This window comes from Salvelinus sp. IW2-2015, linkage group LG10 (assembly GCF_002910315.2).
Source record: "Salvelinus sp. IW2-2015 linkage group LG10, ASM291031v2, whole genome shotgun sequence".
NCBI classification, from domain to species: Eukaryota; Metazoa; Chordata; class Actinopteri; order Salmoniformes; family Salmonidae; genus Salvelinus; species Salvelinus sp. IW2-2015.
This window is the reverse complement of record NC_036850.1, coordinates 14,650,204-14,665,669: the sequence shown is the minus strand read 5'-3', so window position 1 is coordinate 14,665,669 and position 15,466 is coordinate 14,650,204. Positions and strand designations below refer to the sequence as shown.

At 44.3% G+C, this 15,466-nt stretch overlaps 1 protein-coding gene across 1 annotated transcript; it reads right to left on the bottom strand.

The window, feature by feature from the left end:
• Positions 1-10,249: 10,249 nt before the first annotated feature.
• Positions 10,250-11,976, bottom strand: LOC111969340 (pro-adrenomedullin). Its single transcript, XM_023995404.2, has 4 exons — positions 11,852-11,976; positions 11,174-11,289; positions 10,913-11,038; positions 10,250-10,688 (listed from the first exon to the last, which is right to left on the bottom strand). Exons 2-4 carry the CDS (start codon positions 11,275-11,277, stop codon positions 10,385-10,387), a joined length of 534 nt encoding a protein of 177 aa, XP_023851172.1. The 5' UTR covers positions 11,278-11,289; positions 11,852-11,976; the 3' UTR covers positions 10,250-10,384.
• Positions 11,977-15,466: the final 3,490 nt, after the last annotated feature.

Sequence of the window (15,466 nt, the reverse complement as noted above, 5' to 3'; positions counted from 1 at the left end):
TATGGAGAGAGGGGGAGGAAGGTGAGAGCAAGCCTACGATATTCCCAAGCCGCGAGTGGGCTTGACTGCTGCTCTACAGCGAGAGTGTCTCCTCTCCTCCAGTGTTCCTCACGAGTGTTTGTGGCCTGGGAGGAGATAAACATAAATCAGTGCCACGTCATGCTAGGCGAGCGCGGAAAAGCGCTTGGTATCCAGAGTGTTCCTCAGAACACAGTTGGATGTGGTCTTAATGCATTTACATATAGTCCTCATGCGTTGACAGATTGTGCTCAATAAACACACAAAGTCCATTTAATCACTTTAAAGTATGGATTCTTTATAGACAAGAGAAACTGGAGAAGACGGCAAGCTTGCTGAATCAAGTTAAGAGTATGTTAGAAACACAATGCACATTCATATGTAGGCATATCACCCATCACATGTCAATGATCCATCATTTGAGTCTTTGTGAGATACAATAACATCTTTAGACCATAGCTGTTCACTCACCTCCTCTGTCTCCGTGCCTCCGTACCTTCTGCAGTCAGGCAGACTATATGAACTCTGGAATTTACCTCAGAGAAAACCCTCTATCATTTTCTGCTCTTGTGGTGGTAAGGAGATAACTCACTCATCGCCCTCCTGTGCACAAGACACCATCCTTAACTCTTTCACTGCCGCTGCATAGCAAATGACATAAAGTAAAGTGTTCATTCTTACTACTTACCCAGAATGCAAATGAGTATGAGTTGGTCATAACTCACACAGGTTACACTACCATTGTTGTCCTCTCACCGTCCATCTCTGTATATTCTACTGCTGCCCCTCAGTTTAGCAATTCCCGGTCTGAGACAAACTGAAAAAGAGGTGCTGACATTTTGCAAAGACCATATTATTAAACATTAGTACTTTGTAAAGAGTCCTGTTTCAGCAGTAGACACAGAGGGCCCTCATGTTGAGGATTTGTTATTTCAGGATTTTAGGGTGAGATTAGACTGGTCCCAGATCTGGTATCATGTCAACTCCATGGCATGACAAGGAGTGGCAACGAGTGGCATGATGGCACAAACAGACTGTACCCAGGCTAGGGTAAGAGATGATAAAATCAAATCAAATTGTGTTTGTCACATGCGCRGAATACAACAGGTGTAGACCTTACAGTGAAATGCTTATTTACAAGCTCTTAACCATCAACGCAGTTTAATAAAAATACCTAAAAAAAMAAGAAATAATAGTAACCAATAATTAAAGAGCAGCAGTAAAATAACAATAGCGAGGCTATATACAGGGGATACCGGTACAGAGTCAATGTGCGGGGGCACCAGTTAGTCGAGATAATTGCGGTAATATGTACATGTAGGTAGAGTTATTAAAGTGACTATGTATAGATAATAACAGAGAGTAGCAGCAGTGTAAAGGAGYTGGGGAGGGGGCAGTGCAAATAGTCTGGGTAGCCATTTGATTAGATGTTCAGGAGTCTTATGGCTTGGGGGTAGAAGCTGTTTAGAAGCCTCTTGGACCTAGACTTGGCGCTCCGGTACCGCTTGTCGTGCAGTAGCAGAGAGAACAGTCTATGACTAGGGTGGCTGGAGTCTTTGACAATTTTTAGGGCCTTCCTCTGACACTGCCTGGTACAGAGGTCCTGGATGGCAGGAAGCTTGGCCCCAGTGATGTACTGTAGTGCCTTGCGGTCGTAGGCCGAGCAGTTGCCATACCAGGCAGTGATACAATCCGTCAGGATGCTCTCGATGATGCAGCTGTAGAACCTTTTGAGGATCTGAGGACCCATGCGAAATCTTTTCAGTCTCCTGAGGGGGAATAAGTTTTGTCATGCCCTCTTCGRGACTGTCTTGGTGTGCTTGGACCATGTTAGTTTGTTGGTGATGTGGACGCCAAGGAACTTGAAGCTCTCAACCTGCTCCACTGCAGCCCTGTCAATGAGAATGGGGGTGTGCTCGGTCCTCCTTTTCCTGTAGTCCACAGTCATCTCCTTTGTCTTGATCACTTTGAGGGAGAGGTTGTTGTTCTTSCACCACACGTTTAAGTCTCTGACATCCTCCCTATAGGCTGTGTCGTTGTTGTCGGTGATCAGGCCTATCCCTATTGTGTCATCGGCAAATTTAATGATGGTGTTAGAGTCGTGCCTGGCCGTGCAGTCATGAGTGAACAGGGAGTACAGGAGGGGACCGAGCACGCACCCCTGAGGGGCCCCCGTGTTGAGGATCAGCGTGGCAGATGTGTTGTTACTTACCCTTACCTCCTGGGGGCGGCCCGTCGGGAAGTCCAGGATCCAGTTGCAGAGGGAGATGTTTAGTCCCACGGTCCTTAGCTTAGTGATGAGCTTTGAGGGCACTATGGTGTTGAACCCTGAGGTATGTAGTCAATGAATAGCATTCTCATGTAGGTGTTCCTTTTGTCCAGGTGGGAAAGAGCAGTGTGGAGTGCAATAGAGATTGCATCATCTGTGGATCTGTTGGGGTGGTATGCAAATTGGAGTGGGTCTAGGGTTTCTGAGATAATGGTGTTGTTGTGAGCCATGACCAGGCTTTCAAAGCACTTCATGGCTACAGACGTGAGTGCTACGGGTCTGTAGTCATTTAGGCAGGTTACCTTAGTGCTCTTGGGCATAGGGACTATGGTGGTCTGCTTGAAACATGTTGGTATTACAGACTCAGACAGGGAGAGGTTGAAAATGTCAGTGAAGACACTTGCCAGTTGGTCAGCGCATGCACGGAGTATTCGTCCTGGTAATCCATCTGGCCTTGTGAATGTTGACCTGTTTTAAGGTCTTATTCACATCGGCTGTGGAGAACGTGATCACACAGTCGTCCGGAACAGCTGAAGCTCTCATGCATGTTTCAGTGTTACTTGCCTCGAAGCGAGCACAGAAGTAATTTAGCTTGTCTGGTAGGCTCATGTCACTGGGCAGCTCTCGGCTGCGCTTCCCTTTGTAGTCTCTAATAGTTTGCAAGCCCTGCAACATCCGATGAGCGTCGGAGCCGGTGTAGTACGATTCGATCTTAGTCCTGTATTGACGCTTTGCCTGTTTGATGATTCGTTGGAGGGCATAGTGTGATTTCTTATAAGCTTCCCGCTCCTTGAAAGCGGCAGCTCTACCCTTTAGCTCAGTGCTGATGTTGCCTGTAATCCATGGCTTCTGGTTGGGGTATGTACATGCAGTCACTGTGGGGACGGCATCATCGATGCACTTATTGATGAAGCCAGTGACTGATGTGGTGTACTTCTCAATGCCGTCGGAGGAATCCCGGGAACATATTCCAGTCTGTGCTAGCAAAACAGTCCTGTAGCTTAGCATCTGCTTCATCTGACCACTGATGTTGCCAATATGTCAACCTTCCTGTAACTCTAACTACAACCTCATGAATTGTAGATGTTTTTGGATAATATCCCCACTCTGAGGTAATCTTTAACACACATGTGCATCTTACCACATGTATGTCATAGATGATCAGAGAGTGTATTAGCTAGCATGAGACAGTGGTGTGGCTCTCCACAGGGCCTAGGAGGAGGTCCAGCTTTGTCACTGTGCCCTTTTCCGCCACAGGCCCCATAGTGCTTGATTTAGCCTGGCACTGTGCTGGATTACAACACTAATCCCCCCCTGCTCCAGTTATCAGGGAATTTTTGGAGTTGACTGGAGCAGACTCACTCACAGAGCCATCGGTCTGTTGCTCCTGAATGACTGACAGACAGCAGGACAGAAGGATATGGGCTTTACTGTATGAATCTGCCCTGGGCTTCTATAGCTGTCCGCCTGGTGTAGAGAACAGCATGTCACAGTTGGCCAGAGGCTTCACTTTCTCCATAACCAGAATGGAAAACTGCATCATGTCTCCATGTGAAGCATAGGAAAGGAGATGGCGTCCCACTGATATGACTGTGGAAGTGATCTGGCTGCGTCCATAAACAGCATTGGTATATGATCTTATTGAATACTGATGTTTGGCTTCCCTGACAGCTTCAGACTGTGGTTATATCACACATGCCGTGCTGAGCTGACAAATTGATTACATTCATTTGGATTATTCAATTATGCATTGATATCTATTGACATTTAGTGGTTGAGAATCAGTATCTTCGATGACATTGTGATGGAAAGAATGGCCCTCTTGTGACTTTGTGATAACTGTCTAAGAGGAACACAAGAATCACGCCTCTTACAAATCCATGGGCTCTTATCAAGCATCTAGGGCCTGGGGGAGTTATTCGTTTTGACTGATTGGAYACCTGCACTAGTCAGTTTGTAGACGCTATCACACCACTGGATGACTCCTTGTGTCCCTGTAGCAAAGCAAATCTATCTATTTCATTTTCTTCTCCYATTTTTAACAGAACAATTAACAATTTTCCCATGCGAGCAGTCATTCAACTGACTGTAGAGCAGCGTATGGCAAGCGTCAGATACTGTACCCACCACCAGGTGGCAGAGTCGCCAAGAAAGAAGAGCGTAGTACCATAGCGTCAATTACCTATGTCTATGGATAGAGCGGAGCCTAAGGCCTGATACTGTTGAAATAAATCCAAAGTGTGAGCTAATATGAACATGTGCTTATTGTCATGTATATTCTATATTCCACAGTACAGTATGAGACATGTGTTATTCCTTTCTGATGTACAGTACAGTTATCTGATTAATAAAAGCTCTAAGGCATTAGTACTGTGCCGTCTTGCTGTGTGATGGGTCACTTCTTGGCTTTGCCTTTATGGACAACTGTCTGGGCTTGATGGTTTTACATAAACTGAACTTCTACTTGGCTAGCCACATGTCTTAGTTCCTACTTTTGTTCTGGATTATTTTCCTGGAAACTGTTGATATAGCTTGCAGCTTTTGGGGTTGGGTAGTTTTTTGGTAGTTTGTTGTCTCACTTGCCCAGAAGTCATAGTATTGTGTTTGCTCTGTCTCCATAGTTCCAGGAAAGCCTTGAACTTTAGGCTAGCAGGGCCTTCTTGGTGACCCATGGTGGAATGTGTTAAAAATCACTTCACAATAAAAATGTGATTGATTAGTATTTGACAACTCTCACATTTTTATTGATCACTCTTGACCTGTATACATAATGCCTTATCTAAGGTCTGCTGCACCGTCTGTCCTGTGATATTTGTAGCCAGATCACCCTGTTCAAAATCAAAGAGATTCTCACTCTTCAACTCYAATTATTACTGTCAGAGGCTTTGAAGATGGAAAGGTCCATTGCATGCTTTAGCCTCTCGGCATATTTCCACTGCTTTTCTGTTCTCATACTTAAAAATTAAATTTCTTGCGTGAAGGAAAGTAAGGAACTTGAGATGCATGGCCCCCAGGCTTATAGGACTGCCACGTCTCTAACTGTCCAGGTGTCCCCTGGAGGAAGGAGGATTGATGATGAGGTGTCCAAACACTAGTTAGGGAGACATTTACCTGAGTATACTCATCATTTAGCTCATATGTCACCTTACGGCAGGTAACCTACTGGTTAGAGTGTTGGGCCAGTAACCGAAAGGTTGGTGGATTGAATCCCCGAGCTGACAATGTAAACATCTCTTGTTCTGCCCCTGAACAAGGCAGTTAACCCCCTGTTCCTAGGCTGTCATTGTAAATAAGAATATGTTTTTAACTGACTTGCTTAGTTTAAAGGTTAAATAACTAAAAATAAATAGACGGCTACTGTCCTCAATGTTGCCTGTCTGGATTTCAGCATTGCTGTGGTCCAACTGTAACAGGCCCAGGATGTTTCACTACTATTTAGTGATTTCAAAAAACATTTCTGGAGATTAAACAGGTGACATATGTATTTTCTGTTAATACCATTTAAAAATTGTGCTTTTGTTTAGGTGGCCAAAGCAGTCACTTTGTCAAGCTGGTGCCATTTTAAGTCACTAGATGGCATTAGAGCCAAAACAATGTAATTAAACATGTCTCTGGCAAGCTGTCTTGTAGCGCATGCCTTCTTATACAATCAGATAATAATCATCTGCATTGCAATTCCATTGGCTCCTATCCCTGACTTTTACAATGACCCAAGACAATCCATAACCTCTCTCTGGTCCAGTGGAGTTACTAATGACCATGTTTTGACTAAGACAGGAAGGAAGTGCAACGGCCTCTTCTTGAACCATACATTCATCCAAATTGTATCTGGCATACCAATCAAATAGAGTTCTGGTATACACTTCACTTGCCTGTGCAGCAACATGTTCAATAGATTTGGTAAGCAAGCAAACCAAAATAGGTAGTGTATACCACATACAGTTGTTGGAAAACCTTATGTCACGCCCTGACCATAGAGAGCCATTGTTTCTCTATGGTATAGTAGGTCAGGGCGTGACTGGGGTGTTCTAGTTTATTATTTCTATGTGCGGTTCTAGGTTTATTTTCTATGTTGGTGATTTTTATGATTCCCCATTAGAGGCAGCTGGTAATCATTGTCTCTAATTGGGGATCATATTTAAGTAGTGTTTGTTCCCACCTGTGTTTTGTGGGATATTGAATTTCGTATTTTGAGTTAGTGTATGTAGCACCTCTGTAGTCACGGTTCGTTGTTTGTTTCTTGTTTTGTTGTTTTTGCTAAGTTTCACTATTAATAAATTATGTGGAACTCAACATTCGCTGCGCCTTGGTCCGTCTCTACAAACAGCCGTGACAGAATATCCCACCACAACAGGACCAAGCAGCGTGTCCAGGAGGTAAGGCCATCATGGACATGGGAAGAGATAATGGCAGGAGACGAAAGCCTTCCATGGAAGCAGACGCAAGCGGTGAAGGAAGGACAGCAACGACGCCGGGGTTTGCGGCCACGACGCAAGCCCAAGAAGCAGCCTCCCCCCCCCAATTTTTTTGGGGGGAGCACACGGGGTGGTCGGCGAAGTTGAGGGGTGAGTTAGAGACCGTCGAGGAGTTATTGGATAAATTGGAGGAGAGTGAAGCGAGAGAGCTGTTGGTTTGGCGTAGTATGCACGGCATTTGCCCTAAGGAGCGTGTTAGCTGTCCGATGCCACCTGTGCCAGCTCCCCATACTCGTCCTGAGGAGCGTGTCATTCGTCCGGTACCATGTGTGCCGGCTCTACGCACCAGGTTTCCAGTGCGCCTCCCCAGTCCGGTACGTCCTGTGCCTGCTCCTCGCACTCGCCCAGATGTATGTCTTCACAGCGCAGTACGTCCTGTGCAAGCTCCTCGCACTCGCCATGCGAAGCGTGTCATCGAACCGGTACCATTGATGCAGGCTATACGCACCAGGTCTCCGGTGCGCCTTCACAGACCAGTACGTCCTGTTCCTTCTCCCTGCACTCGCCCTGAAGTGCGTGTCACCAGTCCGGTGCCACCTGTACCGGTACCACGTATCAGGCCTCCAGTGCGCCTCCCCATTCCAGTACGTCCTGTGCCTCTTCCCCGCACTCGCCTGAAGTGTGTGTCACCAGTCCGGTACCACCAGTGCCGGCTCCACGCACCAGGCTTCCTGCGACGATCCCCAGTCCAGAGCTTCCAGCAACAGTTCCCAGTCCGGAGCTTCCGGCAACGGTCCACGGTCCGGAACATCCTGCGACGGTCCACTGTCCGGAACCTCCTGCGACGGTCCACTGTCCGGAACCTCCTGCGACGGTCCACGGTCCGGAACCTCCAGCTCCAGGGCAGGAGCCTTCCTCTGCGCCAATGTCCAGTCCGAGCACAGCGTCCAGTCCCGCTCCATGGCAGGAGCCTTCCTCGGCATCTAGGTCCAGTCCAGGCACAGTGTTCAGCCTGGGTACATGGCTCGATCCGCAGGATGAGCGGGTTCTTCGGCCTGCACCAGAGCCGCCACCAAAGAGGGTGGATCCTTGAGCTGTGCGGGTTCTTCGTCCCGCACCAGAGCCGCCTCCGATGTTGGCGGATACGCGGGATGAGAGGGTTCTTCGTCCTGCACCAGAGCCGCCACCGACACTAGACACCCCCCCTAACCGTCCCTTTTGGTGTCAGGTTTTGCGGCCAGAGTCCGCACCTTTGGGGGGGGGGGGGGTACTGTCACGCCCTGACCATAGAGAGCCATTGTTTCTCTATGGTATAGTAGGTCAGGACGTGACTGGGGTGTTCTAGTTTATTATTTCTATGTGGGGTTCTAGGTTTATTTTCTATGTTGGTGATTTGTATGATTCCCAATTTGAGGCAGCTGGTAAACGTTGTCTCTAATTGGGGATCATATTTTAGTAGTGTTTGTTCCCACCTGTGTTTTGTGGGATATTGAATTTCGTATTTTGAGTTAGTGTATGTAGCACCTATGTAGTCACGGTTCGTTGTTTCTTGTTTTGTTGTTTTTGCTAAGTTTCACTATTAATAAATTATGTGGAACTCAACATTCGCTGCGCCTTGGTCCGTCTCTACAAACAGCCGTGACACCTTAAATGTTATTCAAAGTTTAGTTTTGAATTTGCCTGTGGAAGAGTATAGTTTAATGAGAACAAATTGAATTTTGTTAACTGGCATTAATAATTGCTTGATAATTAATGGGCACATTTAATAAACAGACAATCTTTTACAGGCTTTGATATTTCAAACATCCATGGAGTGAATGTAACCTTCCTGTGGTTGATTAATAGCGATGACAAACTTTTGTGGTTAGGAGTGTTCTAGCATGGAAATTCGTGTCAAAGCCACATTAATAATCCATACCAGATGCAGGCAGAGGAACCTGGAGCCTAGGTTAAATGATCAAACCCTTAGCTTTATGTTCCCTACCTATTGATCATAATAGACTGTGAACCAAGGAGCTTGGATTTGCTGTAGCCTAGGCGACTCCATGCAAACAACTCATGACAATGAACATGACAACGCGTAAACCTCTTGGCATGGTAGTGATGTTGGTATCTTGTATGAATGAATACCGCTGTGGAATTTCCAGTTTCTGAGAAGTACATGTACAACAATTAGCTACGCTAAGGTTCACATTCCCTGAGGATGGAGGGAGAAGTCAGATGTGGTCTGTCTGTCTGTCTGTCTGTCTTTCTGCACAGCTCATGAGCGCGCTTCGCCAGGGCTGTTTTTACGATGCTCTCTGCGTGCCTCTCAGGAATGTTACACAGACCCCCCCTCCGTCCCCATCATAGCGCTGCATCCTGATGTCCAGACCATCTACCATTGTGTGCAGATGGAGCTGGGTCTCTCAGCCTCCCATAATGGCTCAAGGGCCACGCTGCGGTGTGGAGCGAGCCAGAAAATATGCACTGTACTATGCAGGAATGCGCCTGGCACTCCCGTCTGCCCTCTAGGGGGTCACAGGGAGAGTGGAAGGGGGGTTGATTTAATGAGACCCTGAAATCACTTAACCCAGACCAGGTGCTGCGTGTTTCACTGGAGCTGGGCAGACAATAGAATGCCACTTTCAATTTACAACAGTAATTTCCTGTGGAAAATAAAAAGTCTGGACAGAGTCAACTTTTATATGCAAAATGTTTATTGTATGACAATGTTAATTGCTTCGACACAAATAAAATAGACAACATTTACAAATATATTATACCATAGCTATAAAAACATTTATCCTATTACCACATTTTGAAACATATAACATCCATGATGCAAACAATAGTGGAAACAACAAATAGTTACAATGCCCTTATATTTTCTTCCTGTATAAAAATAGTTCTATCTCCATAAGTAGTTGAATCTAACCTATATAATATTTAAATAATGATATCTGAAATATCTTATATACAAATTGCCAAATAAAAATATACATACATAGATTGCACATGTGTTTATACAAAACATATTCAAGTATAGTTCAATCCATTGTGGACTGGCACAGATATTTCATACAATCTCTAAGGCATTTCCCTCGTACAGTGACCAAAAACTTCAGCTTCATAGCTCTGTATTATAAATCCATCTCCTTATGTTTAATCTCCCTGTTTGGCATCGACCAGATGTCTTTAGATGTCTTTTAGGTCCACATGGATGTCTGACTGAGAAGGCTGGGACTGAAAAGTGCAGATGAGTATAGAGGGTTTGGTGAATTTGGCTCCTGTAATCCACAGGGTAAAACTCAAAGTTCAGGATCTGCATAACAGGTTTATAGAGTCCCAGTATTTACGCAGTGGACTCTTCTCTGAGTCTGTACCGCTGTATTAACCTTGCTCCTCTCCCACAGCTGGGCAGAGATAGCACCATCCTCAGCATCTCTCCCTCTCTCTCGTCACYGTGCCATCCAGTGCCTGTAGACCAGCTGTTGTTTTGGCGCTCTGCATCGCCAATGCCTCTGCTGAGTCCAGCTTCCAGAGCCGGCTGCAGCTATCCCTCAGTACTCGCGTCTGGAAAAAATGCACTGGAGAACTTTTGGAAAAAGTTTGAGGCATTTGGAGAATTTTAGAACAGGGCAGAGACACTAAGCCTCGGCTGCTGCTCTCCTCCCCTGTTCCTCCCCCGTACAAGTCCAGCTCATGTCCGTCTGAGCAGCTCCTCCAGCTTCTGAACATGTGAGTCTGCGTTGTCCCAAACGGGCCTCAGCCTGCCCCCCTCCAGCCTCAGTGTGGCTCTGCGCTCAGGGAGGGAACGACGCCTCCGGCCGTAGCCTTGTGGGCTGATCTTGTCGATGGGTGCACTACCAATCTTTAGCTTGTTGTTGAGCTGGTGGATGCGGTGGGCCAGGTCGTGCACKGTYCAGGTGCCCAGAGAGCAGCCCGGTCTCCAGGCCTGGTTCACTGAATTTTTGGACCTCTTGGTTCGGACACTGATGTCAGTGCTGGAAGAGAGAGGAGGGAGAGGACCATTAATTAATGCCRTGCATTCCTGAGCYGACACAACTTGYCTCAGAGATCCCCTCCYCAGCTTGCTTACTTTAATGAGCCTTGTTTGACWATGGTGATTAATCTCTTAATTCCATTTGAAATCTTGATTTCTCAAGGATAACGAAATAGCACCATGCACATTGAGTTATGTAAAGGTTTGTATGGTATAGGCTTTTACCTGGAATGAGGAATCAGGGTGTCCCTGACGTCTTCTGGGCTGACAAACTGTACAGACTCCGCTATCCTCTCTCCAGAAAAACTGCTTAGATCTCGTCTCAATCTGCTCTGCATCCATGTGCTTAACCTGGGAAAGAAGGAATCCAACTCATTAAAAACTGTTCAAAGAAGTCCACAAAGTACACAACAGTATGTGCTGATATCATGGTCACTATGCATTGTAGCAGACTTATCTTGACAAATAGCTCATCAATTAGCTCACCTCATTTTGAGCTCTGGGCTAATTTCAAGTTGGAATCCAGCCACGCTCTGGGCAATGTTGGCCAGCAGACAGCCGTAGATGAAAGACTGCAGGATCAGTTTCATTTTGACTGGCACCTGTGGGGAAAGTGGGGAAAAAACGTGTTAGTTATTTACTTATTAACGATAACTTACTGAGTTACCTCCTATCATTACATGTGAGCCTCCCCTCACAAACTTCTTGCTGTTGCTTACACAAGAGTCCAAAAGCCAAGTTATTTTCACTTATCATTCATTTATTTAAAATGTCACACTAAGGTCACATTTTATTCTCTTAAGTAAACTTACAACCAAGTTGCAGGCCCTGGCCAGTGAAAAGCAGGACACAGTCTATAGAAGACTGAGTTTCCTCAGCTAGAGTAAGCTTTAACCTCCCCTGAGTAAAGTCAATCCCATTCAGTCAATTAAATCCATAACCCAAAAAGAACCGGTAAACTTAAGGTTAGATAGAGAGAGATAAGCCTTATTTGGTATTTCTGCCCGACGTCCACAACCCCCCACAGTCATGCACAAGAAGACCGGCACTCCTTATATAATAAGATTGATAACCTGTCCTTGTCTAACGCACTTGAGCTCCTGATAAAGCCATCTGTAGCAAACAGAGCAACAGTCAATATTTGCTTCAATTGAAAGTACATACCTGAAATCCTTCAAWAATTCACTTGYGTGARAAAGTAGTTATYGTAGAGTCAATGTGGAGAGAGTATTCCAAAGGCTTCTTGAAGTTGCTGTTGGTGCTGAAAGGCAGCTGTGACACTGTGCTAATAGTCTCTACACACCAGACGATGAGCCTTTATAGTGGAGGTGGGAGGGGCTCACTGACTGACACACACAGACTTTCATCCCAGTCCCCCCACTCCACCTCACACAGCCCAGCACTGCTGGAAGCCTGCTTTATCAGTGGGATAATGCAACAACATAGAAAACCCAGGAGAATAATAAAGTTTAAATAAACCAGAAGTAATTCAATAAATATTTGGGTCATATGAGAGTGATTTACTGTAATACTTGTTAAGGAATGTTGTTGTTGTTACCTCTGTTTTTCATTGACAGAATCTTTATTTGTGATGTTGAATTCACATTTCTACCTTCCTTCTTTTTATCAAATGTATTTATAAAGATTATATATATATATTTGTTTTTGTTATGTCTTCACAAACACATTAAGAAATAATGATTCACACTCCGAACAGAGAAAATGGTGAGTGCTCATTCCTTTGTTATTTGGGGAGGAGGCAGAGAACATTCTAAACAAAATGATTTTGTCCTCTGACATAATTAAACATTTTGGACATAACTGAACTTTGAGGTCAAGGGGTTATTAACTTTTGTCCACCTGCATTCCGGCACATTTTTGTCATATATAATTTCATCAATGTTGACACAATGTCCTCTCAAGGCAATATCTGATTACAAGTTTAGTCAGCTTGAGGAAAAGTTGGTTGGTGGGTTTGACATGAGATAACACAAGAACACTAAGTAGTAAGTGTGTCAAATTATAACCACTACATTCTCCATGTCTGCGTTTGTTTAAACATTAGGGCAAATATTTGACTGCAAAATGTGTGATTTATTTTCATATTTTTTGGACAAATTTTTAGAGGAATTTAGTAATTATCTCAAATAAATCAAGAGGGTTCTTTTTCCTAAGATTATATCTGTTGGCTTTACATAATCTCCAACTAACATGGTATTTTAAAAACAATTAGGATGACTTCTTCATGCTCAGCACATCACGACTGAGATCCAGAAATTAATGGGATAATAGGTTGAGTCACAAGAGCCAGCAAGTCTGTCTGCCTCCGTGACTCAGATCCCTGTGTTACTGATATCTGTTCCTCACAATCACTGATTATATGACTTCATCTCAAACCAAAGTACAATGATTTTGCACTGAACCCCTTTAGCTCTTTGACCATAATAAAAGTACATTTACTTTTCAAATGTGCTTAGCTAAATTAAACTATTCCAGAATGAATGGTGAGACATATTTCAAAGTATGGGCAGTGAAATAAAGCAAGATATGCAGCGGGGTCAAAACAATGTCAGCGAGGGTCTTAAGGCAGATGTTGATTACAGGCCCCTGGGGACAGATATCTGCACAAGATGCCATCAGGATTAGCACAGGGTGCAACAATTTTAGTTTTTCATTCCAATCGACCACACAGCTGACCCAAAGCTGGTGTCTGGTGAGGGTATGTCTGGGACTGGGAACAGGGAACAGTGCATTGAAATTCGCTTGTGTAGTCCCCAAGACTTGGTCTTAAATCTCAAGAACACTCTGAGAAACATGTAAGCCATGATGTGGTCAAATAATCCAAATTTGTGGCTTTCAATGTGTAATGTCTTTAATAGCAAATACATACGTATTTTGGGAACAACGTGTGAAATGCTTTCTCAGTGCTCAGAATGTATCTCAAACAACTGATAAAGAACCTTGTATGTGCTGAATAGAACATAGCTGTATCTATATCACGTGCAGTAATTCAGTCAGAAAGTCACCTAAATCTCCCTTCAGCCTTGAATTGAAATCCTATTACGCAGCATTCTATTCATAATTCTTACGGCTTACCTGGTGTCCCTTGTGTTACTGTAAATACATAAATGTGAAACACGTGTTGTAAACCAGCAAACATTTTGTAACCATTTTGCAATGATAATTACCTCCGCCACACAAGTAATCCTCAAGTACTCAAGTCATTTAAATCTCCTAATATGGAGAGAAGATGATTGCGCAACCATGATAGTATCATTGTTCAGTGGCTCCTTATATGGAGCAATCATTTGTTAGCTTCTTGTAAGACAGGTGTCAAGAACATGACTGATATTTGTTCAGTCACAGCTGTGGTATGCTAATGTAACAGGTAAGGTGGGAAGGAATGTATGCTAGGAAGCTATGTCTTCTAAGGTATATACAGGAATAGATGAACACATACCTAGATATTGATATGTTATGGAAATGTTCCTCAAAGTTGTCATGGTGATTTGATAGACCTGGAAGCTTCGTGGGGTTTTCACCTGTATAGTCATTCATTCTTTCATTCTGCTCCCTTGAACCCCATTGATGTGGAACAATTTCCCCCKAAAAAATATTCAACAACTCAAATACCAAATTCTGTAGAGTAGATGACAAAAGTCATGATTTATTATTTCATCTGCAGACGGAGCGGCAGACATATTGGATTATTGTAAAATATCAGAAATATTATGCTATTGTGCAAAATAGAACTATGCTACATGTCTGGTGTTGAAGTGAAGACCCTATCATGACAGATATGATAACACCTTACAGAAGAGAAGCAGCTGATAGCATAAGCATAATAGTTGGCGGAGCYGGATAATCAACAAAATTAACTTAACAATAGGCGACTTGTTAATTAAGAGATTCTCTCTCAAATTGCCCTAGGGACCATGACGTTGTGGAATATGTTCAGTCCAAGTCGTTGAGATGTTGGCAAAAACAGCGTAAGAGAAGAATTCCCGCGCACCGGTTTTCCACCCCGCAGCGTCTCCCTCCCCTATTTATTGGCAGGAAAGGTCACTCACTGTCTACAGCATTCCAGAAGTGAGTGGAGTTGTACGCTCTTTTTTCACATTTTGCCTGARCTTGCCCCCAAGTCGTGTGTGAGTGACCCTAACGCTCCCCGGTGTGTGTGTTTGTGTGTGTGTGTGTGCGGCATAGACATTAAAAGGTGTGCGCGTGTGTCTGAGAGAAAGAGAGGGAGGGAGGGGATGTTTAAGTTTGACGGAGCATTGTGATTATGGAAAATAGTAATCACGCTATTGACATTGATTTTTCCACCAGCACTCTGCTTAGTGCTTCTAGCGTACTAAATATCCTATACAATTAATTCAATATATTTTTAAGAAACACTGGATGCCACAATCTGCAATACTTCTAATTTATATTATTGTATTATAACCCACATTCTTGCAAAGAAAATTAGACTACTATTTTTTTGCATCTAGCCTAGTTACTCCTCTATTTTGTCTCGTCTACTCTCGAATGGGCTTAAAAATATTTAGGTAATTTATTTATATTTATTTTAGTTTGTAGTCCCCCCCCCCTTTTTTCTCAATAATTGGTAGGTCACTTTTTTTATGTGCATGCTAAAGGGATTCTAGTGGTCGTCAGATGGCTTTCCGTGGTGGCCAACAAGCGGTGTGGCAGGGTGTGACCCGGTTTGCAGCCACACAGTTTRTATTTGTAAACCAAGCGCCCACGCCCATGCATGTCGCTACTCCTAGACGCAGG